The sequence below is a fragment of the Pleurodeles waltl genome, chromosome 11, assembly GCF_031143425.1.
Source record: "Pleurodeles waltl isolate 20211129_DDA chromosome 11, aPleWal1.hap1.20221129, whole genome shotgun sequence".
Taxonomy (NCBI): Eukaryota; Metazoa; Chordata; class Amphibia; order Caudata; family Salamandridae; genus Pleurodeles; species Pleurodeles waltl.
The window spans coordinates 870,240,221-870,267,030 of NC_090450.1; the positions used below are offsets into that span (position 1 = coordinate 870,240,221).

Here is a 26,810-nt window from a genome sequence, read left to right on the forward strand (position 1 = left end):
AAGGGGGGTCCCCATGCATTTTTTTATAGACTTCTTTAGGCAGGGCTGCAACAAAAGCTGCTGAACAGAATAACATCAAATCCATCAGGAAACTAGATCTTGGTCCACAAACTGCTTTTTTGATTTGCTGTAAATCAATTCAGTATGTTTCTTAATTGTGCCAGGGGTGAAATCTGGAGGGGGACCACGTGCTACCCCCTCCTCCCCCTCCCCCCCCCATTTCATGCACTGAATCAGCCCAGGGAGGTAGGCTCTGTGTTCCCTTCAAAATTGTGCCATGCCCCATGGGTCACCCCAGATTTTTGCTTTCCTTTGCTGAACCCATTTTTTTGCTGTTTAGGAATATGTGCTCTTTCTCCTTGCTAATCAGTGGTAAAGTGTTTGTGATCTCACTTGGAAACATTGTAAACATTGATCTACAGCTGATTGAGACATTTAATTTACATATAAGTCCCTAGCTGTAGTAGTGTATGTATCCAGTGGCTGTAAATTAAATGCCACCAGTGGGCTGCAGCACACATTGTGCCATCCACCAAAGTAGCCTTTTAAAACATGTCCCAAGGCTCCATTTCAGATTGTAGTGCAGTTTTAACCTGCAGTTTATACCTGGCAAAATAAACGTTTTCCCAGGCCTGAACATTCTTTTTTAATGCTTACAAGCCAACCTTAATGTTGGCTTTAAAGGGTCATAGAGCAGGGTGCATGGTGTTTAAAAAGTGTAACATGAATGTTTAAGTTTTACATGTCCTGACAGAGGAAAAACTCTTATTTGTTTTTCACTGCTGTAAGGCAGTGTAGTCTATCACTGGGTTACCTTATTCCACATAATAAGTGACAACTTCAGTTTGAGACCAGATAGAGAAAATATGTTTATTCTCAAATGAATTGTAATTTAAAACGTTCCTTAGTGGTAAAATTAGATGTTAAGTTACAATATTGATAATGCCACTTATAGAAAGTTAGCATTTGTCGGCCCAAACCAGCTGTACCTTAATGCCAATACCCTGTTTCATAAATTGTGAATGGCTCTACGTTTGTTGGCTCTCTATTGGGTCCAGACTTTGAGACAAAAGAGGCCTAGATGTGAGGAGAGAGGATTTTCCTGACAGGATGGCTGGGGAGGAGTTGTACCCTGCCCTGATTACACTTTATAGGAGCCTGCCTGCAGCTTACACACAGGAACCTGACTCCAGGCCTGCCCTTGCCTTTGTCACACTAGACAGTTTGGAGCCAATCCCAGGGAAGGGGAAGAACTGACAATAGCCAGTTTTCGGGCTAGTCCAGGAAGTTTCCAACACAGAGGCTGGGATCAGGTATAAAAGTGGCATCTTCAGCCCCTCTCATCACAGTGCTCTTAGCCATGTGACAGATTCAAAAGGATTGCCCTGCTTTCTAAAGAAAGAATGTACTTGCTTGACTTGAACTCAGGCTCTCCAAAAGTGAATCATTTTATCAGTTGGCTGACCTCCTGTTTGAGCTACAGGGCCACAACAAGCTTCCAGAGGCCTGCCTGCGCAGCTGACTAGCACCAACTGGACCTGCCTGGACCCTGTTGCTGGTCTCTGCTGGAGTGAGTCTTGATCCTCAAACAGTGCCGCCAGGTCCTCAAATCTTGGCTGGCACTAGAGTATACTTTGCCTGAAGAAAAGGTGAAGATACAAGGATTTGGGCTCCTTGCGATCGCAAAGTGACCGCTTCCTGGGGAGAAATGACCACCAACGATGACCGCCAAAATTGAAACAACCTCCTTGCAGCCCGCACCAGTATGGACAGAAGTTCCTCGCCCAGTCTTGAGAAGGTAACTCTTCAGCAGGACAAACCTTGTTTCTTTATCAGACCTGTTCTCCATTACAGTCAGCCTGAACTTGTGACATTCCCCCCACTCCAGGGTGACCAGATAACCGTGAGGGGCACCTTGTGATTTTTGGTGCTATGTTCATCAGAAAATGTTAAAATCCTGAAGTCTGTTTCTACTGATTGGAATTTTGTCATTTTTATATCATTTTATTGATTAAATTATACTCTATTTTACTAAATTGGTTTGGGTTTTTTCTTGTGTTTTGTTTTCACTTTATTGCTATTTGCATGCTGCATAAATACTTGCCACAGTAAGTCTGACTGCTTTTGTGCCAAGCTACCAGAGGATTAAGCACAGGTTTATTTAGTGACTTTTGTAGTTCACTTGACAAGGACTGTGTTTATAACTTGAGTGGGGCTTGCAGTGCTCTTAACTAATAACCCGCTTTCTTATACCCCATCACAGAGTGATTAAATGCTTGTTGTTTTAATCTTGGAACAAATACTTATATTCACCATTAAATTGGATGAACTAGCCCATTTGGCTATACAAGTGATTGGAAAATGCTACACAAACACTAGCGTAATGAAATACCAGCAAGTTCAGCTGTACATACTCCCCACACTTCGAACTTACTTATCTCCGTCCCTCACTAGATGTACGTTGTTTTGGTTTCTAGTGACTATTTGCACAATTAGGCAGGCGATTAAGTTGGTTTGCCCAGCAGGGTACATCTGCACCACACCTAATAAGGTATTCTATAGTAGGAATTTCAAACATTATGTATCACAGACTGCTCCATTGCTTTAAAAATAACGAACAAGGGCAGACTGCATTCCTCATTTATGAAGAACAATGAATTGATTGCCTCCTTGGAAAATGTTTATAAAAACACCGCATGTTGCGCGACCACTGGGTCATAATAAATTATGCGGCAAGAAAAGGCACATTATGGCCATAATGTGGCACATTTACTTCATTATTTTGTCATTTTTACATCTTGCTACATTATCGGAGAAAAGAGTTCACCTTAATTAGTACAATTTTAACACCCAAATACCGCAATTAGCAACTGAAAGACAACCACTCAACCTTAGCTAAAAGCCTTCCGGTGCACAGGAACTCGAGTCGGCATATTTTTTGTAACTTTGATCCTTTTGAGCCAGACACAATCTTTTTTGTTGTTAAAACATGTGGGTTATGCGGCAGATAGTGTATCATGTGGCAAATCCATAATTATGTGAAAAATCGCCGCAGATTCGCATAAATCCAGCTTTGCACTTAGCTGCTGTAGCACACATATTCTGCATTGACCTTATTATGCTTTAGTTTATGCCCTCTTCTGGAGTCAGATATCCCAATTTTCTTTGCGATTGAGTTGTGCCTGCCTCTGCAGCTTTTTCAACCACTTCTAACACCTGGCCTGTGCCCACCAGTATCGCCCATTCATCCATCCCTTATGAAAAATGAACATATCCACATCTTTGTCATCCCACAGTAGTACACGATTTATAATCTATGTAATACCCTCTCCATCAAACGCTGTATAGTTGGCTGCTTCTGCGATCTTACTGAATGGAATAGTAATTCTGCGGTGCATTGGTGGGCACATGGGTGATGTTCAACAATCCTTGACAAGTATCTGTTTTACTGATCTTTAGAACTGGATTGGAAGGTCGAGAGTCTAAAGTCTCAACATTGAATAAGTTGTTCTGCGATGGTCAATGATCCATAGGGCAGTGAAGAGTCTCCCACAGCCAAGTGTCTCCAGAAACCCTAGAGCCTCTGAGGCACATCTATCTGCTTTGAGGGGAAGTACCCTCTTATAATGGGAGCGGTAATGATTTTGAGGGGGTGGATTCTGGTTAAGGTAATTTTTCCACACAGTTGTGCGCCAAATGAAAGGATGCATTCTCCTTCATACGGTGTGAAGGAGCTGGATGTCTGGGCATTTTGAGTCCCAGAATTTAGAAAAATTACGTGGTGTTTCCACAACTGGAGAGCAGTGTTTTAGTAAATACTAATGTGTGTGCGCATTAAGTGCTAAGGAAATGAGGATTACCTTGAAGTAATTGGTTGGAATGCCCACTACCTGTGGAAAAGTCAAGTCAGTGAAAGCGTTTGTGGTGTGAGTGGTCATACTCTGGCTTCGAGTCCATTGCCTGGGCAGGTGAATAGTGTTATTCATGGGGTGCCAGGAGAGGCTTCGAGATGCTCACAGTGGGTGAGGGGAATGCTGTAATTCATGGATAAACAGAACCCCACCCTACACATTTTCCTACGTTGTTGATTCTTGAGTCCGTGAATGTTTTGCAACAGTCAATGAAATACTTTTTTCCACATATTTTGCTGCACCCATCCGTGTGTTTCGTTCGACAGAAGACTTGTTGAATGTTCGTGTTTAACTGCCAGTCACAGGGTATGGAGTTCCTGCAACTACCACAGTTAATAAAGAAAGGAAACCAGCAATGGGCAAGTTGGTTCTCACATTCTGTGTTTCACTGTCACAATGTCTACTTCATACTCTCCCTTAGCAAGTAGGGTAATATAGTACAGGTTATCTGCACCGCATGAGAAAGAAGTCATTCCAGGGCTACAGAGAGGTTTTTTTTCTTTCATCTGTTTTATGTACTTGTTTGTATTTCCATGAGAAGAGAACCTTTCTGATCCTTGTGGTCATGGGATACTATAGTCATGTTTACATAATGTTGTGATCAAATACACCTCACTTACACTTGTCAGGAATTCCCACTGGGGTTCCTGGGAGGGGTAAAGCCCTGTTACATATGTTGAGATCTCTACCACAAATGTGGAGTCCTCCTCGCCCTTAGATCCAACATTCAAAGAATTGCATTGAGGGTGTTCCTCAGTGGTCCAAGCCTTGTCTTGGAAGTCTGTGAACTCCCACAAACGAATACATTTGTGGGCATTGACATACTCCTATAATTCCCATTTCCAGACTGAAAGGTGTCTTGATCTTACTCCAGTCAGATGCTGGTTTAAATTCCCTGCTTGGGTGGAAAGGGCAATGGATCATGACCACATTTGGTGGAAGTGTGCAGAAAGGGGTTTCTTCTTGGTCTCTGCTAGGAAAACGGAAACAAAACAAACATTGGCAAAGCCAAAAGGTCTCTGCGATGCAAGAGCTAATGGCTTTGTCAATGTTAATTTCTTTTAGCCATGTAGCCCAAGAGTGCACAGTTTAAACAGGGAACCCTTGATTTATCCCCGTTTACTGTTCTGCCTCTTTATTTTTGTGCATTTATTGTTTCGTACAGATCTCATTAAGGCAGCTGTAAAAACACAAGTAGACATCATCAAAATACATATTAATTTAATGTGGACTGTCAGCTACAGCAAAAGTATCACTAAAATGATCTCATAAGACTTTCCCTCTGCTTTTAGCCTTCTCTCTCCTGCTCCCACAATTCTTGTCATAAAGGTCTGGAGGACGGCCCAATTTCAAAATATTTTGATTTAGAGGGACTCAAAGCAAAATAGTTTGAATACCTCTGCCATACACTCACAGGCTATAATGACTGATGGGTGATAGACAGAATGTGTGGCCCAAGCTCTGCCTCTGGTAATTACCTGGGACGCACTGTACTCCATCTTTTTTCCCGCTGCGATGCTTCAGAGACAAGCCATCTGCATGTCATGTTTGGTCCTGCTTGAAATAGAAACCATCTAACCAAAAACTGCCAGGCCATGTTGCCTGAGAACAGGAAAACAAGCAACCGCAGAGTGGTTTCATCCTGTTGGACATCGTGAGGTGCAACTATATGCCTTAAATCACAGTGACCACAGGACCCCCATCTGGTCATAATAGTTGCACTAAGGAAAATAAGAAAGTGAAAAGTAGAAGGCTCGAATCAATCTCAGTCACTAGTAATGGTAAATAGTTTGTCTGATTACTTAAAATCTTTACAATATTGTACAATATTAACAAATAAAAAGCGTTGCAACGCCACCAATTTTAAAAAGCATACATCTACAAGTTGGGTTGCTATTTCACTCTGGGTAGAAGGGCCCAATATTCTGTTGCTATGGTCGCACTGCTAAACCTTATATGTTTCTGGAGCTGCAGACTCAGTTTTCTTCCATTTGAATAACATCATTGTCTCTCCCAGCCTTAGTTGTTATGCAGCTACATGTGTGTGACGTCTTTAGCCAATTCTGGCTTTCGAGTCAACAGCACTTTGCAGGGTGGGATGTTTGCACAGCTAAAAATGTTAATAGCAAAACTGAACATTCTAGAAAACAAAAACTGAGTGTATAAAAAAGCCACCACTAGATGAAACATCACACACGGTATGACTGCAATTAAAACTGCAAATAACCAAGAGATAGGCAACTGAGAAAAGAACCTAGTCACTGAGTTACATTTGTAAATCTCTGTATATACAATAATCACATGGGTGAATAATAAAAACGTACACGATATGCGAAAACGCTCAACTGTAAACAGCAAGATGTGCTGATTAATGCTAACATTAAACAAATCCGCACCGGAGAGAGGATTCGAGAGAGAGCAGTTTGGGATAGCAGTGCTTGCTGCCTCAAAAGATTCTCTAACTGTCCGCGAGGAGGTCGCCCAGAAAAATGCGCACTAGAGGGAAAAGAGAGGCGAAAGCCGTATTGGCTCCAACTGTGGGACTCCAACGACCACACGTGATGAACCCCTAAAACCAACTTCAAATGGCCAGAACAATCCCAAGACTGGGGCGGCAGCAATGACACTCAACATGCAAGGCTTGTGACCCTGAGATCAGCAACTAGGATTTAAGCAAACCAAAAGAGGGCTTCGTTTATTGGAAAACTTCAAAACAACTTCAGATACAGATCTTGGCGCTTTGCTCACCTCGGCTTATGCACTGATGCCATGTAGTGCAGACACAGGATTTTTCCAGCCCCGCATGCACTGGAGTGCCAGGAAGATGGCGGCGCTTGTACTACGTTCAGATGCGAGGGCAATCTGGCTGGGGATGAGGCAGGTGGGAAGGGTAAGGAATCAACCGTGTACAGAGCGAATGAAAACACGAGCACTCGTGTGGAGTGCTCAATAACAGAGGAAAAAAGTAGCTACTAAAACAGGAGCATGGATGCACACAAGTAACTTGGTCCATGCTGCAGGGGGCTAAGCAGGAGAAGAAGCATGACACATGCATGCCATGGACAAAAGGGCACGTAGGATATGAGAACGACGATACAGTGAGCAAATGCTAGACTTATGGGCGGGCTGAAACCCACAGATTGAACACAGCATGTCTCTTCCAAGCAGTTAATGCACTGAGTAGCCGAAACCTAAAAATTTGCATTTGCACCAAAGAATCAATTTCCTGTGTTCAGTTCTGCTCTCTGGAGAACTTCACTTAATGGGAATGGATTCCAGGCTTGGAACTCAAAACGAATCCATATGTAAATCTGCACCAAGAACAGCTTGCAAGTTGGATTCTAGTCAGGGTTCGTAAATTATAAAAAGTAGTAAAACTTCTCAAACATTGAATATGAAATATGTTTTTGGCTTAAAATTACACCTTATTGTTAATTCGTTTGATTTATGTTTGTTTGTAAGGCATTATCACTCTTTTTAAGCACAGAGTTGTTCTTCAAGTTACTGTATATCTTCTGCCCTCGAGACGGTTTTTGCCACCTCTAAGGCCAGGGGTCTCAAAGGCAGTGCCTGAGACTGCAGAAGGCAAGCCAGGGGTTCACAGCTGCAACCCCTAAATTAGTTCATGCTTCCTTCAGTAAAGCTGCAATTTTTTTACTTTTTTGGAATACTGATATTCCTATCAAAATAAAAATGAAAAAAGTCACACTTTCCTCCTCCCTCCCTGGCCCCACCCCTTTGACATATACACAAAACTTGCCAAGCTGAATCTAAACGTTGGAAACCTTTTTTCTATTTTTTTGGAACTTTTTGCAGATTTGTTGAGACGGCATCAAAATTATTAGGGTTACAAAAATGCTTTTTCAATCAAAACTATAACTACAGAGGGACTATTGCTTGCCGCTACTCTAACATCAGGCAACCTGCAGAGGAACTTCGGTTATATTGTATGAGATTTGACATAGAACATTACTTGTAAGTGTGAACAGGTTACAAAAACTGCACAATCGTAGCAGTTGTGGCTTGGAATATTTGCCTGTAACCCGAGGCTCTTCTGTTTTTCCTGAGAGTGCTGGCTCCAGGGAAATGAGATAAGTGCAGCAGACTGTGTTCCCTTGGCAGCCACCGAGTGACATCCCATCGGATGCAGCTTGTGTCTTAAATAGCAGCTAATTACTGTAGCAGGGAGGCCAGTGCTGCTAATACATTCAGCTCAGCGACTAGAACTTCTTGCTATATGTAGAATGGCATTGTGGCACATAATAAAATAGATCTTCTTTTCACACATCCTCAGAAACATGCAATGGGATATGTGGCACTACACCCGTGATCTCACAATGCTGCGCTTGGTCAGGTAGCCCTCTTCACCTCCTAGCAACAAGGAGTACTCGGAGCTGCAGACACAACAGTCTTGGCCACCAGTAGCCAGATACAAGTATTTTTGTTTGCACAGCGCATGCGTGTGAATAATCAAGATCTCCTTCCTCTTAATTCTTCTTGCACTCCCTTTAGCTCCCTACAATACCACTGCCACATTTGTTATACCCTCCCCAGGGCTATTGCATGGTGAGAGCAGGTTGAACACTTTGGCTGGCCTTATCAGACAATTGTTTTTTGGATTTTCTCTCTTTATTTTAAGTAGTGCAGGTGAGAGCAGTGTTTGAAGATGAAGGGTTGGGGCAGTAGTTAAGAAGTGTATGCATCCAATCTATGCAATGCTGCCAAATTTAGTCATGCCCAGAAAATGTTTTCTTTGCATTTGGTACGTATTCTAGTGCATTTAGGAAGGAAAACTGCAAGTACGAGAAAGCATGGAAATCGAGGACAGAATGACCTAGGTATAAGTGGACACAGGAATGTTGGGATTCCCACATTCTGGCACACTCACTCATGCTTAATCTTCTCGCTCGTTCAATGACAGGAAATGCTAAAGTGATCTCACAATATTTCATGTCGGATAGAAAAGCTTATCTAATCATTGCTTTGTTCATTAAGTTACTTGTGGTTCTGCTGCTTTAAAGGTTCAACTAAAACTGAAAGTGCAAAGTAATTTTACTAAAATTAACCAATCAGGGGGTACTACGCTCAGCTATCGTGAAGTTAATCTTGACCTGCTGCCATCTGCATTGCCTCTGCTATGTATCAATGAAGCATTTGTGGACTTAAGACTGTCCCTATGTCAGTGTGTTTCAAAGGGACCTGCACAGCATATGTTTGTGTTGTAATTGTTCTGTGAACGAGAAAGCCTTATGCTGATGGCTCCTTGTGAACTGCATACCTCAGTCAATCAAATTTGCTCAGAGGTCTCCAAGAGGAGTCCACGTTCCAAGTCCATTCAAAGATTCGTAATCTGTATTAACCGTGCTCAGAGGTTTTTACACTGCCAAATTAAGCAGAAGTTCCGAAACTGTTACTCAGAAGTTCCGAAACTGTTTTCATGAGAATATAGCATCTCTGCTGAGATGGTCTAACAGTGTCAGTATAAAGGTTTAGCAGCCACACTGGGGCGTTCTGATACATACATGCATATTAGGGCAGCCAGTGGTTGTTGGTAATGCCTCGATAAAAGTACATCAGTTTCGTTTTCCAGCTTTCTCCTTGCTTATTAGGAAATGAACCTACTTTCTTGCAAAATATTGCATTGGATCAAATGGAGTAAGTGAATTAAAAAAAATATATATATATAGGAAACACTATCCACTGCAAAGGCATGATAAACAGAGAAAAAGTGTAAGTACTTTGTAAACCTGGTAACGGGCAGCTGAAGCATCAGCTGCCTTAGGATGGCATAAAGAGCTATTCGTCAAACTCGAACAAAAAGGAGATCCTATTATATAGGTGCACAGGTAGCACAGTGTAAGTGAAAAGGTCCTTGAAAATTGAGGACTCCCTGTTTTTTCCACCTTTCCCTGTGGATTTCTGCAGTAGTCACTGTAGTATTCATCCATTTATGCAGCAATTATGGATATTGGGGCTCCACAAGGGGGTACTTTCTGGTCCCTCGTTTGATATTGTCTAAGCAGTACTGCCCACTACCTGTTTTAGTCACTTAATCTGCAGCTTTTCAGGAGGCCCAGATCAGCCTGTACAAATCACTGCCTTTCCTCTATTTAAATAGAAAATGTAGTGCTCAGGGAAAGCACTTCCAGAGAAGAGCAGTCCCTAGAAAGTGTAACTAAATTTATCTTCATGTTTAAGAGGAAAGCGGGCAGTGAAGGGCTACGCATCTTTAAAGTGAAAGCTCACTCATTTTTGGATCTTGCCTGAGACTGCACACCACTGTCTCTTGCCAGATTTATTGGTTACACACAAAAAAAACTTAAAGGGCTTGGAGTCAGTTCATTACTTACCATTGGTTGCCTTCATCGTCACTCTCATATCTTTGCTTCTCATTGGTCAGTGCGTGCTGGTCTCACTTTCTTCTCTTTGTGTGCATTTCCCATCGATGGAGCATTGACCAAGTACCAATATATTTCTTTATAGGTGTCGTTCTGGGGTCAGATTCAGGTACTTTTTTCTACCAGTCACCCCCCTTGTTGCTTTCATCTTCTGGGCCCTTCGTCCCTCCCCCTCCTGCCCGGTCCTTGTTCACCCGTCTGTTTCATCCTCCCTCCAGCCTGTGGTTTGTTTCTCCACCCCTCCCGCCCCTTTGCTTTGCTGGAGAATTCCATGTCAGCTTGGACTGGTTGGAGCAGATGGAATAATTTTTCTGGTCTTATGAGGAAAATTATAGCCGATTGTTCAATTATCTTGAAATTATTAATTTTTCTTTGCAAGTAGATGGCCGCAGCATTTAAGCATTAGCATGTTTTCTCTCTAGTCTGCTCTGTAGTATTACTACGTATATCTGTAGTAACAAAATGAAAAAAATCTTATCACTGGACCAGCTTGCAAAGGCCAAAACTATTGTTTTTTTCTGGGCGCGGCTATGACAAGGTTTTTTAGAAAGGTATGTGATGCCGGCCACCACCGTCTGCCTCATGTGAAGGGCCACAAGGGCTCCTTCCTCAGTGTCATGATGTATCTTACATTGATGTCATTACTGTTGGAAAAAACGCACACATATGATATCATTTGCAGTGTTGTTCACATTAGGCTAATAATCAGTTTCTAAACGTGAAACATCCTGCCTCTTTTAGTTCACATACAGTTGGCAAGTACATCAGCAAAGGGCAGCTGGAGCAGTCCAGGTTTTAAGATTGAAATTATACGACTATATTGCAAGTGGAACCTCATGAAACCCTGCATCACCAGTGTGCTTAGCACATGCAGCTATGGCTCCATTATAGCTGTTGTACACATGCAGTGAGCACAGGTGTAGGGCTGGAGGAGGTTGAATGGAAATAGATGCTCAGGGGAATACTTGTAATTATGGTCTGTTGGAGGAAAATTTCCATTGTGCGTTTATTTTCTACACTAGCCTTCTCCCTCCACACTGCCCCCACCCACACCTGCATTTTTGATGAGACCGAGAACCATTAGGAAGGAATTAATTAAATGCATTCTTTTGGGTCCCACAGCAACCAATCTAAATAACTGTGTTAATCTGTACTAGTTCATTGTTAAATAATTAAATTGACATTTTTTGATGCAATAATGAGAAAAAAAAAAAAAAAATGCCTTTTTTCACTGCTTTGATATCATACCATAGAAGAACCAGGCCAGTGAAGGTGCTCTGACAGATGTTGATTGGCATTATCCGCCAGTCTCTAGAGGAGGGGTGTAGTAAAAATGGTGGTATAGTCTGCTCTCTCATTTGCCTCTCTTGGCTCATTGTCTGGACTCAAGCAAACGCTGCATACGTTGGGACCAGTAGTTTACATTTCTTTAAAATCATGCAGGTGTTGGAGCCTACATTTTAGTAGTGCTTTTAGTGACCCAGAGGTCAGCAAAAGGTGACAAATTATGTGTCATGTCTAGCAGCCTAAAGTAGGAAGCTGTACTGACACATATTTTAAAAAGTGCTCATGTTTTCATTTGTATCAGTCACAGTTGTGCCCACTTGATTTAATAGTATGCTAACAAGATTTAATTGATGACAAAGTATATTTTAGACTCTAGATTAACTGCTAGTTAACAAATTTGTATTCCCAATGTTTAATGTGTGATGTATGAGTTTAAATAGACATGCACATAAATTAAATGCACTTCTACCATATCTAACGTGATGCCTTAACAAGTTTTGTAATTTATAATGAAATATTTTATTCTTTCTGATGGTATATTATTAATGTTGAATTGATAAGTTTGCATATTATGTGTGTGTGTGTGTATATATATATATATATATATATTTTATAATACTTGTATTTATTAAATGTTCAGCCACAGACAAAACATACATAATACAGAACCAAAGACATTCTCCAAAAAAATCACCAATATACTTGTGTGTGTCACAAGACCTAGGTACAATACACCAAAAAAGGGAAAATCACATTTGATGGGTGGGAGAAAAAGCAAGAAAGAGCAAGGCCACCCACATTAACAAACACACAAAGCAAAAGTATTGTTGACTTAATGGTACTCCATTTACCAAACTTGGAAGGATTTAAGCCTCAGTCGCCTTTGCAGGGATTGGAACATGTGACCTGAAGATCCTTCATGCTAGTTCTAGCCCTCTAGGTTTGTGATTGACACACTGCAAGGTAAAGAGCTGTGTAGCTATGCATGGGCTCTATGCGAAGAAATGGAAAGTATTACCATAAAATCTGCTATGATCATAGCCAGTTTACAAAAGGCCTCAACTCGGTACTTGCTTGTTGCCATCGTTTATTTTTAATAGTGTTGAAAATGCTTTCACTGGTAGGCAGTTATGGAGACAATCACTCACTTGTGTTGCCTGTTTTCTTTTCAGGTGAATTGCCTCTCTCTTTGGCTGCCTGCACCAACCAACCCGACATTGTACACTACCTCACTGAAAATGCCCACAAAAATGCTGACCTGCGTCGTCAGGACTCCCGCGGCAACACTGTCCTTCATGCACTTGTCGCCATTGCTGACAACACCAAGGAAAACACTAAATTTGTCACAAAAATGTATGATCTGTTGGTGATCAAATGTGTCAAACTTTTCCCGGACTGTAGTCTGGAATCTTTCCTCAACAATGATGGACTCTCTCCTCTGATGATGGCGGCCAAACTGGGCAAAATCGGGGTAAAAATGGTTTATGTTATTTTGTCATTTGAAATTTATATTACCTTTTGTTGCTATTCTCTAATTGACACTTTCTTTGCTTTCTATAGCTGTAACACTCAGTGAGACTTTTTTTTAGCCATGTCTTGCTGATGGAATCTTTACTTGCTACCAAACATATATAGCATAAGCCCTTCCCACCATGCTGCTGGACCCTTGCTTGATTATGAAAACAAGATTCCTTCTGCTGTGTTTATGAAGCATCTACCCTCCTACCTTGCTGATGAGGCCTATGCCCCTCCTTTCAATTGATCCTCTCCCCTTCATCCTGCTGATGAAGCCTCTGTCCTTCCACCTGTTTTGATAGAATTCATGCCCTTCTGTCCCTCCCGTCCCTCTTATGACGCCTCTGTTCTTTAGAATCCGTGCCACTTGTGATGCCTCTGTTCTCTCTTCTTAGAAGTCGTTCATCTTTCCTAATAAGCTGATTGAGGCTTTATCAGGCTTGTTCTGACAGTGAGGCTTCTATTGCTTGTGTTCTGCTAACAAAGCTCTATCTCTTCTGCAGGCCAAAAAAAACTCCCTCCCGACTGGTATTTTGCTGATTTGCCCTTTATCCTTCCAACTATGTTGATGAAGGTTGTATTTCCCCTACCCTCTTGAATCTTCCACAATCATTCTTGTCAAACTGGTCAGCCCTTTATCCCGCGGATACAGACTCTTCTGCTCCTTCCCTGCTGATGAGCTCCTGTCCCTTCTGCTCTGTGGATGATATATCTATCCCCCTGCTATATTGATGAAGCCTTTTACATCCCTGTGATACTTTAGATATCACTATCCATTTTGCCCTGCTGATGAATCCTTTATACCTACTGACCTGCAAATGAAATGTCTGTCCTTCCTGCGTTTGAAGGCTGTATCCTTCCTACCTTGATAATGAAACCTCTGTTCCTCTTGCCCAGCTGATTATATTTATATCCATTGTACCCACTGCCTCTGTCCTCTCGCTTCTGATGAAAACCTTTGCTTCCTGGCGTGTGAATAAAACCACTATTCCTCTAATCCTGCTGGAGCCTCTAATTCTCTTGCAGCTCTGATGAAGGCATATTCCACCCAGTAGCCAGGAATCGAGAACCGATTGGATAGTGACTGAATATGGTTGGTCTGACAAGGATAGGAACTCCTGTCAGGATACGATTGAAAAGTACCCTTTGAGGTGGATATATGAGTTATCCCTTGGGATATTTATGTGTAACATAGTGGGAATGTTGGAATTTAGAGGTCATTTGGACACTATCCTCGGTCATTAATACAGGTTTGTTGTATAAACGTATAGGGACTAGAGGGGGCTTTGAGTTTTTGCTCAAGGGTTTCTTAGGAATGTATTGCAAATGGATTGTTTTAAAGCATAGTGTGCCTGTAATGTAGGGGGAAACTGGATAAGCTTTTAAAATAGTTTTACAAGGATATTCCCCCCCCATTGTATTTTTAGAAATCATATATGCCACAGTATATTTAACGCACATTAACATAGGTTGATCTTGTATATGCTTCAAAAGTGATTTTGTAAGTGAGGTGAGTTTTTGTCTTACCCCCAAAAGATTATTTAGGCAGTGTGTATGGCATATGTGCACACTGAGCCTGTAACATTGATCATGAAGGGACTCACATCACTACTTGGCTGTAGCAGCGATGACCTCCATAGACACCTCTGCCAGTGCTATGTGGCCCTTACCCAGAGTATTCCTTTGATTCTACACACACTGGGATTCACTCAAAACCCATGATGCACCTTAACCCTAAGAAGCACTAGCCCCTTGCTGTCTCAGTAGTAGAGCCCATAGCTATGTCTGCCAATGACACTCAATCCTGACCTGGGATACCACCAGCTCTTTCAGTACTGGGAATCACTGATCACAGAAACAGCTGTGCCAAGTATTCCTAGTCCAGATCTGCAAGACACTGTTCTTCTCACCAAAATGGGACCCATGAACTCCCCTTGTAATGCTCAGCTGCGTTGACCTGCGTCACCAACCCTATCTCCCAAAATTCACAAACTGGTTTGCCACTGGTTTGGAGCTGTTGCAGTCCTTGCTATGCCAAAGCTTCTTACTAAGTTCCAAACACCTCTCTGCCAAAGATCCCCCAGCCTTCATCTGCTGTACTCCTTTGCTGCAGGTACTGGTACACGCAGACAGCTCTGCTGCTGCACCTCAGCCCGGTACTGCAGCATTGTCATCATAATACTGGGGTACATAACACCTGTGCCAACCTGTTGCAGAGGAGACCAAGACCCCTCAGCTGGTCTCCTCTGCAACCAATGGGACATGATATCTCGCATTCTGCACTCCCCGATCCATGTGTCTATGAGGTGGGGGGGGGGGTTGTCTCTTGGCCTGCAGACTTGAGCAAGCACGCCACCCTCCCTAACCCTGTCCACTGCTCATTTGGTGTACTGCTTCTGCCTACCATAAGTTAAAGGGTGTCTGACAATATAGTGTTATATAACGTGTTCTTGCACGTGGGACTCAGGTCAGTGTGGTTGGCAGCATGGGGGTGCGATGCTCGTTCCTATGTGTTTCGGTGTGCGCTGAGGCCACTGCTTAATTTGTAAATAAAAACGTGCCGGTGCCCGAAGCCCTCTTCTTTTTTTTTTTTTTTTTTTTTTTTTGATAAACAAGGTTTATTGTTTTGAGAAAAATAATAAACCAGCAACAATGAACAAAAACAGAGATAGGTCAGGCAGAGCGCAATTACAGTTCCATATGACATTGTATACGAGGTTAAGGACATTAGTGATTATCAAACAGATAGATACCATACGGGAAGTCAAAGTTTAGAACTGTGGGATTTGTCCATTGCCTTGTTTCCAGTACTGCCGTCTTGGCCAGGTTCCCATCTTCTATTATAGTAGCAGGTCTACCCATCTCCCCCATATCTTTTCATATTTCCGGGGACACCCTCTAGAATCATAGACCACCTTTTCTTGGGTCGCACACCAGTCTACCCCTTTCTTCCATTTATGGAGTTTTGGGCCCTTGGGGGAGATCCATGTTGCTGCTATGTCCCTTTTAGCTATCAACAGGGCTGTGGCTACCAGTGCTCGGTGAGCCCGTGTTCCTCTCATGCCCTCCATCACGCCCAGCAGGACTAATTTGGCAGTTCTTTGTATTTCACCATTTAAGACTTTCTCCAGCACTCGAAACACTGATTCCCAATAGGACTGAATCACTTGACATGACCAGACCATGTGGAAAAAATCCGCAGGTTCAAGCAAGCATCTTGGGCATTGGGCCGAGGGCCGTAGACCTGCGCGGTATAGCCTAGCAGGAGATAAGTACGCACTGTGCAGGTAATAGAATTGCACTGTGCGGAGCTTGGCCGACACTACTAAGGACCTGGGTGCCATCAGTGCTTCCCTCCATTCTGTGTCTTCTAGGGCTCCCACCCATGCTTCCCATCTGGGTCTAATGAGGTTCACGTCTCCAGGGGCATTGTTAACTAACATTTTATAGAGTTGGGAAACCCCTTTTCCTCCCAGGTTTCCCATGAGTAGTTTGGCTTCTAGCGGGTTAGATTCTGGTAGAGAACTTGCCGTCGGTATGTGGGTTTTTAAAGCATGCCTGAGTTGGAGATATCAGAAGAATTGTGTTGGGGCTAGTTGAAAATCTCTCCTTAAGTCTTGAAAAGATTTCATGGAGTCCCCTGCCCACACGTCACCAACCAGGGAGATGCCCACCAGATCCCATTCCCGGAATCCCTCTAGAGCTGCAGTTGCGCTTAACCATTTCCCTCTCCACAGTGGTGTTTGGTGTGTAACAGTGGTATTCCAGTGGGTGTATCTCAGGGCAGCTCGCCATGTCTGGAAAATCACTTTGGTAACTTCTCCCATCTCTCGGGGCAGGGGATTCCCGTACATGATGTCTAGAAGGCGGGGAAACCCTAGGGTCTCCAATTCTACTCGGTAGGCTGGGTCTCCCCATCCCCCATTAAACCAGTCGTGTATCACTATTAATTGGGAGGCTAAGTAGTAAAGGTAGGGGTCTGAGGCACCCAGGCCTCCATCGTAAATCCCTCTTCGGCAGTGGTGGGCCCCTACGCGGTGTCTGGTACCCCTCCAGAAGAACAACCCTGTAGCTCTTTCAAGGGCCTTGAACCTTGAGCGGGGGATGGGTAGGGGGAAGTTTTGAAAGGTGTAGAGGAGCCTTGGCAAAATCATCATCTTGTATAAAGCTACTCGGCCCATTATGTTTAGTGGTAGAGTTTGCCATTTCTGGAGATCCGTTTTTATGCGTGACAGTAAGGGGGTCAAATTTTTAGCCCAGGTCAGTTCTGGCAGCAGTGATACCCAGATGCTCAGATATTTAAAGCTCAGTCGACGCAATGGTATATGTTCCTGCCAGTCAAAACAGTCTTGTGAGTGTGCCAACGGAATTAGTATGGATTTAGCAGGGTTCATTTTCAGACCTGAAGCCGCTTCATAGCGTTCCAGTAGTCTGAGGCATCTCGGGCCTGTTACACTAGGTTCCTCCATGTATAGCAAGATATCGTCTGCATAGAGTCCTTCCATCTCCAGCCGCTATATATTGGGTCGGATCTCACCATCTGCGCCAGAGGCTCAATGGCTAAGGTGAATAAAAGGGGGGATAGAGGACAACCCTGTCGTGTGCCCCTGTGAATCTCTAATGTTGACGACAGAGAACCGTTATCCTGCACCCGGGCAGTGGGGTTGGTGTATAGTGCCTGAACCAAGCGGCAGAATCTAGGGCCCAGGCCCGCGCGTCGGAGTACCAACCGGAGAAAACCCCAATCAACAGAATAGAAGGCTTTTTCAAAGTCAATGAGTAAAAGGGCAAGGTCTCGGGTCAAACGGCCGCGTTCGGCTAATGCTATGTGTAACCGGCGGATGCAATGCCGAGTGCTGCGAGTGGCCATAAAGCCGCATTGATCTGGGTTTATAAGTAGAGGAAGGATCTTTTTAAGACGGGTGGCAAGGATGGTTGCAATTTTTTTTATCTCTGTATTGATTAGTGAATTTGGCCTCTAGTCGGCACAGAGTATTGAGGGGGGTTGAGTCTTAGGTAGCACCACAATGGTAGCTGTGTCTAGTTCTCTGGGGAAGACACCACTGTTGTCCACCTCCGCGAAGAGGTTCAACAGGTGTGGTATTAACTCCACTCTAAAGACCTTGTAGTATTCTGCAGGGAGTCCGTCGGGTCCCGGTGTTTTCCCCGCGCCCAGGGCCGAAATGGCCATTTGGATTTCTTCTGTGTCGACAGGTTCGTCTAAGGCCTTTGCTTCTGTCTCTGACAACCGCGGGAGGGGAGTTTCGTCTAGTAACTGTCTGGCTACATTCATATTGACCCATCCCGACGCTTGATAAAGAGTTTGGTAATATGTGGCAAAGGCATTTGCGATTTCTGTGTGTTGAACGACAGTGTTTCCCTCGCCATCCCGAATTTCGGGGACTATCCTGGAGGCTTGGTGGTGAGATACCAGCCAATGTAGCATTTTACCGGTCTTGTCTCCCCAGCCGTAGATTTTTGCAGTACTAGCTCTCCATATGTATTTAGCCGATTCTAGGGATTGGTCTCTTATTTCCTCTCGGAGCAAGCTTATTTGTCTTGTCATTTTATCTGTCGGGCTTACATCATTCTTACTTTCCAGGGCCACGACTCTCAGCTCCAACTTTTCAATGTGTTGGGTTCGAGTACGTTCTTGGATCCGTATCAGGTGTTTGGCCCTTCTTCTTAGCACCGCCTTACCCGCCGCCCACAAAGTACCTGTGGATGACACCGACCCTTCGTTCAGCTCAAAATATTCTTTTATCTCCTCACGCAACTGTTCCACATAACCTTGGTCTTGGAGGTACCATGCATTTAGTCGCCACATTGGACGAATCTGGGATTGAGTGTGACCTATACTGAATCGGAGTGGAGCGTGGTCAGAGATTCCCCTCGGCAGTAGTTCAATGTTGGAGAGAGCTGCGCAGTCAGTGCCCGGAAGAAGGACCAGGTCTATCCTGGATTGTGAACCGTGAGCGGCTGACTTGTGGGTAAACTGACGCCGTCTTGGGTGCCATACTCGCCAGGCATCACAGAGCCCCGTCGCCGAGAGCCACCCCCTGAGCCCTGTTGCCATTGTGTGTCTATGCGTGGAGATTGGGCCTGTCACATCCATTGTTGGGTCTGGGGTGGAGTTAAAGTCCCCTCCTATCATTGTGAGCCCTGGTGGTAGATTTAGAAGCAGTTGGGAGATATCATCTAAAGTTTTCCGGACCAAAGTGGGGGGGACATAGGTGCTGACCATATTGATCGTATTCCCTTCAATTTTCCCTGTAATAGCTATGAATCGCCCATGTTGATCTCTTCGTGTTTGAATATTTGTCATGGGGAAGGATCTATGAAGAAGAATAGCCACTCCCCTAGAGCCACGGGTGAACCCGGCGTGATAAATTCTGTCAAAACCCCTACGAGCCAGGAAGGGACATTTGTCTCCCTGAAGATGAGTCTCTTGTAAGAGAAGCACATCTGGCCTGTGTCTATGTACGTACGTGAGTACGGCGGTGCGTTTTATTTTATCTAGGAGCCCGTTGACGTTCCATGAGAGAACCTGTGTTTGTCTCATGGGGGGTGTGTATCTAAAAGGTGTTCATCATATTCGCTTGGGCCTATCTCCAGTGGACCCTGAAACATGGGAGAGCCCTCGCCTAGTCTCTGGCTTTGTGGAGTGTGTGTTTTCCCATGGTCAGTTGAGTCCTTATGGTTTTTCTTCTGTCTGCTAGACCTAAAAATTAAACGTGTTGGTGACCTAAACGCGGCACCGGTGACCTGTACATCTCGGCCTGAACTTCCTGGCCCCCCAACTACCTCCCCACCCCATACTTCCCCCAGAAGCATCTGTCGCCCATATAACCACCTCCCGTCTAGAACTGGTGAGGTGTACTCTAAACTGATGAGGTAGCGGTAACTGTAGTGATGGTGGACCCCTCCACTTTCGGATTGATTCTAAAAATGTGATAATATTAATAATAAGATTGTCTTGATTTCTGTGCCCCGCTAGTCTGTTAAAGACTCCCCTCCAAGTGTCTCTCAGCACTAGCGGCTTCATAGCACCGGGCTGTGCGACAAGTCTGAGTCCCCCAGGGGCCCAGGCCTGGTCCGCCTCTCGCCCACAGAAACTGGGCTGTTTCCGGAGCCCCCAGGGCTGTGGTCAGTACGTAGATCTCGCTGTTCTGCCCGGTGGGATCCGGGCGGTGATTTTGCAGGGGACCCCGTCGGTGCCCCACGCCGCCGAGATCTTGTGCGGCGACGTCGGTCCAGCCGCCGTCCCCCGGGCCGGCCTGGCCCCGGATCCCGGGAGGGGCGCACGCCTCCCCCGGAGAGGCCCAGGGGGATCTCCTCTGTCAGCCAAGTCCAGGCAGCAGTCGGACGGTCAAAGAATTGGGTTTGGTTGTGATATACCACACGGAGTCGCGCTGGGAACAGGAGTCGATATTGGATATCCATGGCTTTAAATTTTTGTTTCACCTCCGTGAATGAGCGGCGTTGTTGTTGAACTTCTCGCGTATAGTCCGGGAACAGAAGGACCTTAGCACCGTTGCAGGTGAGGTCTCCTTTTGTACGTGCCTCTTGTAGAATCACATCCCTGTCTTTGAAGTTAAAGAGGCGTAGTATCACTGACCTGGGTGAGGCACCCGGCGGGGGTTTAACTTGTACGGCCCTGTGGGCTCGTTCAACAGCGAACCATGGTGTGAGACGGTCGGTGGGGATCCAGGAGTGGAGCCAGTCTTCTAGATATTGGACAAGAGAGTTTTTTTCTGTGTTTTCAGGAAGGCCCACCAGGCGAAGGTTGTTTCGTCTTGACCTGTTCTCAGCGTCTTCGGCTCTCCTATGCAACTCTGAGGTACGAGCGGTCAGCGTGGAGACCTGGGCCTTGAGGGCGGCCACATCGTCCTCTACCGTGGAGATCCTAGATTCGGCCTCTGTGATACGAGCTGTGGCATTGCAGAGGTCTTGTCTGACCAGGGCCACGTCCACTCTAACTTCCCCAATTTTAGATTCGACGGCTGCTTGGGAAGCCTGGATTGCCTGGAGTATTGTTGCTAAGTCCCTGGATGCCACCTGATGTTCGTTGCCTCCACCCGGGGTCCGGTCCTCCGACCGAGGCCCGGCGGCACCCGTGGTGAACTGGTCCATGCGGGTCTGGGCCGTCGTTTGTCGCGCAGGTCTGTCTTTGCCCATGCTGAGTCCGGTGTGGCCCCGGTTTGAGGTTTCAATATCTGGGTACGCTGGTTTTTTTTGTGGGGTTCCTCCGTGAAATTTAGCAGGATCTAAGGCTATCTCTCTAAGGGGGCTCCGACTTTTGCCGACCCGTTGTCTCTGGCCCCGGCCCTGGCCCCAAGCATTCCCGGGATGTCGGACCCAGGTTCTCGGGCGTGCCGAAGAGAAGGTGGAGGAGGCGGTCTCAGCTGTCCCCCTTCAGCAGCCACTAGGCCCAAAGCATTTCCAAGCAGTAGGCCAGGCCCCGATCTTCCTCCCTGGGCCCAGTTTGTGTCACTGCCTCCCGATGTTCCGGCCTCGTGTACCGCTGGTCGGGGGACCATCTGTTCGCCCCTCAACGGGCCTTTCCCACCTATGTCATTCCTCAAAGCGGGAAGGGGGAGAGAAGAAGGATTCTGGTTCAATGGTCTCTGGATGACATTCTCTGGCCTCACACACAGATCCGGGCGGAAGGTAGGGGCGAGCGCGGGCCGGCGTCCTCAGCGGCTTTGGCCTTAATTATTGCTGGCCGGGCCGGCCCAAGACTCACCGTTTGTCTCTCGACGGGGTTCCCCCCTAGATGTCACGTTCCACAGGAGAGGGGGGGGAACGAAGGAGGGCTCCGGTCTCTACGGTGTTCTTCCAGGCTGCGAGGGCTACCCCCGGAGGGGCTGCACGCCCGACCGGGTCCCAGGGCGCATCAGGAGGCGCGTCCACAGCGCTCATCCAGGCGGGGGAGAAGTCCCCCGAGGAGCACCGGCTCACCTCCGATCCAGCTGTAGAGGGGGGGTAGGGGTCTAGCGCCCCAAGCCACGGGGGTCGCCCCAGATGATGCGGGCCCCCGGCCCCAACTCCGGGCTCGCCGCCGATCCGCAGCGAGCGGTCACCGCCGCTCGTCTCTTCCCCTGAAGGCCCAGGAACGCGGCCTCAGCAGTCCTCTGCCATTTTGGGTCCCTCCAGCCTGGGTCTCGCGGCCCGCAAAAATCGGCCCACAAAGCCCCTCGACCCCACAAGGGGAGCGGCGACAGTGTTTCAAAAAGACCACAGGGCCAAGAGGGTCATCCGACGGGGCTGGATGGTGTGTCAGTTAGAGGCGGATGATGGAGGGGTCCGGAGCACAACAGAAGTGCGTCCGCCATCTTGACGCCTCGGCCACGCCCCCCCGAAGCCCTCTTCTTAAACACACAACTGCTGCATTTAAATGTGCGAGCACGAAGTAGTGAGGCAGCGAAATCCTGAAGTCATCTCGGACCTCTTCAATCCATTTAAAGACACTCCCTGTCCTTCAGCTTTCTGCATTCTCCCTTTGTGACGCTTTTTCGTTTTTCTCTTTCTCCGTTGTCCCCATATGTGTTTTTTTGCTCGCAGCAAATGCTTGACGCAGAAGAATAAGCCCCGGCCTTCAAAAATAAGTGCCGGTGCTCAGCACCGGAAACAACAACCACAAATTAAGCACTGGCTGAGGCACCAGCTGTGTCTTAGAAAAAATGAGTTCCTGAAATCCCAGGCTGTTGCGTGATGATGCACCATGCTGGTGCCGCCCCTATCTGAGTTCTAGTCTGTATCAGTCCTGCGAAGTGTGGGCGAAGGTTCTGGAACTGCTCCCAAGCAGCCCATGTCGCTGCCGTCGTTGCCTGTCAGCATCAGGCTCTGTAATTGGCCAATAACGATAACTAAGCTGGGCTGATCAATATGTGGGAACAGCCCAGTCCCCCCTCGCCATCTATGTGTCGATGACACAGCAAATGAGTATTGCATAGGGGAATGTTTATCAGCAGTGGGGTAGCTAGTGAACCCATGCCATGTCTGACTCGGAGCCAGTCCGGGTTCTTTATCCGACAGCGTCGTACATGCTGGGTTTCTTGGCCTGGACAGGGTGAAACATGAACCTTGCTAAAAGGCCAGGAAGGCTGACCGTGTCACATGAGGAATGAGGCTGCCTTGTGAGGAGATTGTGTAGTGAGTGCTGTCGGTTACATTTACTGAGAGTCGTCATACTATTAGCAAGATGCACATATTGTAGCATTTGTGCAGAGTAACTTAGTGTGCGATTTCAGTGAGAGAATTTGCAGCTAGGAAGCACTCGACCTCTATACATGGCCCTTGAAGTGTTCATAACACGAGGGGAGCAGGGTTCTAGCTGTCTTGAATTACTCAAGTTGTCCTGAGCTCATTCTTTAATGGTGTAATGGATATATAATACCCCACAGTGCAAATGAATACTGGAGTGACTCACTTAGAACAATGTGCAGTTCCTTTTCTTAATACCTCACATACGAGGTGTAGTGTCTACACCCTGTCAAATTACCTTTTGTTTCTTCACCATGTATTTTGGGGGGTGGCATTGTACGTATTTACTAACCGAAGATAAAAATCTCATTAATTCCACAGACTGGGTCACCTCTCAAACCACAAGCTTCTGTGCTCTTATGAAATCTGTGACATACAATTAATTTATTTGAGCAATCATCAGATAAAAGTCGTGAGTTTAAATAAAATAAGTGTCTCATCAGTAGATTGTTTGTTAGCATGTATCAAGTTATCTTTGTGGCTATTAAAACCAGGCAGGGTTCACCTCCTCAAGCTTTTGGCAAACTACGCTGATGCGTTATCCTTCAAAGCAAACACATACTAAAACATATTGGTTGTAGAAACGTCATTATTCTCTAAAGCAGAATGTTTTTGTCACGTGGGAGAGAGTTTCTAGAGAATGCTTGCTTTTTGCGGTGTGTGTCCAAAACTTACTTCAACAAAGACTAAGAAGAACATGAGGGGAGGACACTAAGAGGGTCATAAGCGGTTGAGGAGGAAAGGAGGCCCATCTGTGTATGTAAGGTCACTTAGTCAAGGTGGCTAGTAAAGTTAGAGGTGGCGATTTTGTAGAGATCGAGGGACAGTGTGGAAGGAGAAAGTTAACCAAGGACTGTAGGCTACATTTTAAGCAGTGACTTTAGTGCTTTGAGAACTTGGAGTCAGTGTATACGGGCGTTGCATTTTTATATATATATATATATATATATATATATATCTCGGAACATGACTATTCTAGTGCTACACAGACATAATTGCAACTAAGAGTAACCTATTTTTGTTAGGCCAATCTGCCCCCAAAGGGGGCAGAAACCTCTAGACACCATGGATTGGTGTGTGTGTTGTGTTTGGGGGAGGGGGGGCAGCTCCTTGGGCAAGGGTCGCTCCCCATGGGGGCACATTACTGTTGGCCATAACTGGCCTATTTTTGGAAGGCCCATCTGCCCCAAAGGGGGACAGAAAGCCCACCAGAGACCAGGGAAGATTTCTTTTTTCAAAATAAGAGGTTGGGATATGGCCATAACCCCACCCCAAATAAATGGGGTCAAAGTTGTTCTGCCCACCAGTGGGCAGATTGGGCAATTACCCCCGATCCACACCCCCGGGGGGAAAGAAAGTCTGCTAGATGCCAGGGAGTAAAAAAAATAAAAGAAAATAGTGGGATGGTGTCTCCCAACCAGTATGGGCCTGGTTATGCCCCCACCCGAACTGAAGGGGCTAACAGTCTTTCAGCTCTCCCCGAACACTAAAACATCTTATCCCATGGCAAGCAAGAGGACATTTGATTATTTTAGTTTTTTGTTTTACATTTGGGCCATGAGAGCTTGGTAACTATCAAAATCGTCCCACTTGGAATGGTAAGGGCTGCACTTTTTTTTTTTTTTTTTTACTTTGGGACGCTGCCATGTAGAAAAATCCACAAGACCTAGATACATCTGAAAACTAAACATCTAGTTGATTCCAGGGTGGTGTGCTTCACATGTACCCCGCACCATTTCCTTACCCACAATGCCCTGCAAACCTGCAACTTTGCTGGAAAGCACACATTTTTCCCACATTTTTGTGATGGAACCTTCCGGAATCTGCAGGAATCCACAAAATTCCTACCACCCAGCATTGTCTCATCTATACCGATAAAAATTTCTGCTGCACTCGTGGGCCTAAAAATGTTTTTTTTCAAACTGCCCTTTTGGACCCACTTTGGTTCCCCCTCAATTTTGACGTGTTTTTGGCTCTTCCTTGTCACAAACACTTGGCCCACCTACACAAGTGAGGTATCATTTTTACCAGGAAACTGAGGGGATCGTTGGGTGGTAGGAAATTTGTCCCGGTGCAGTGATCCCACACAGAAATGTGGGAAAAATTAGATTTTTTTTAGCTAAATTTGAGGTTTGCTGAGGAGTCCGGGTAAGAAAGCATTGGGGGATCCACGCAAGTCACACCTCCCTTGACTCCCTCGGGTGTCTAGTTTTCAGAAATGTCTGGGTTTGGTAGGTTTCCCTAGATGGCTCCTGAGCCCAGGACCAAAAACGCAGGTGCCCCCCGCTAAAACAGGCAGTTTTCCATTTGATAATTTTGATGTGTCCAGATAGCATTTTGGGGCATTTCCTGTTGCGAGCAGAAGGCCTACCCACACAAGTGAGGTAACATTTTTATCGGGAGACTTGGGGGAACACTGGGTGGAAGGAAAATTGTGGCTCCTCTCAGATTCCAGAACTTTTGTCACTGAAAAACGAGGAAAAAGTGTTTTTTTTTTAGCCAAATTCTGAGGTTTGCAAAGGATTCTGGGTAACAGAACCTAGTGAGAGCCCCACTAGTCACCCAGTCTTAGATTCCCCTAGGTCTCTAGTTTTCAAAAATGCACAGGTTTGGTAGGTTTCCCTAGGTGCCGGCTGAGCTAGAGGCCAAAATCCACAGATAGGCACTTTGCAAAAAAACACCTCTGTTTTCTTTGGGAAAATGTGATAGTGTCACGTTGTGTTTTGGGGCATTTCCTGTCGCGGGCGCTAGGCCTTCCCACACAAGTGAGGTACCATTTTTATCGGGAGATTTGGGGGAAACATAGAATAGCAAACAAGTGTTATTGCCCCTTGCCTTTCTCTATATTATTTCCTTCCAAATATAACACAGTGTGTAAAAAAGACATCTATTTGAGAAATGCCCTGTAATTCACATGCTAGTATGGGCACCCCAGAATTCAGAGATGTGCAAATAACCACTGCTCCTCAACACCTTATCTTGTGCCCATTTTGGAAATACAAAGGTTTTCTTGATTCCTATTTTTCACTCTTTGTTTCAGCAAATGAATTGCTGTATACCCGGTATAGAACGAAAACCCACTGCAAGGTGCAGCTCATTTCTTGGCTCTGGGTACCTAGGGTTCTTGATGAACCTACAAGCCCTATGTATCCCCGCATCAAGAAGAGTCCAGCGGACGTAACAGTATATTGGTTTCAAAAATCTGACATTGCAGGAAAAAGTTACAGTAAAACGTAGAGAAAAATTGCAGATTTTTTCACCTCAATTTCAATCTTTTTTTATTTCAGTTGTTATTTTCTGTAGGAAACCCTTGTAGGATCTACACATTACCCATTGCTGAATTCAGAATTGTGTCTACTTTTCAGAAATGTTTAGGTTTCTGGGATTCAGCATTGGTTTTACACCCATTTCTGTCACTGACTGGAAGGAGGCT

At 45.4% G+C, this 26,810-nt stretch overlaps 1 protein-coding gene across 3 annotated transcripts in view; it reads left to right on the forward strand.

The window, feature by feature from the left end:
• TRPV4 (transient receptor potential cation channel subfamily V member 4) overlaps positions 1-26,810 on the forward strand; it is a 467,135-nt gene that overhangs the window by 299,795 nt on the left and 140,530 nt on the right. For all 3 annotated transcript variants that reach the window (XM_069214733.1, XM_069214732.1, XM_069214731.1), the window contains exon 6: positions 12,769-13,067. In XM_069214733.1, coding sequence (XP_069070834.1) covers positions 12,769-13,067 — 299 coding nt within the window. The remainder of the gene's footprint in view (positions 1-12,768; positions 13,068-26,810) is intronic.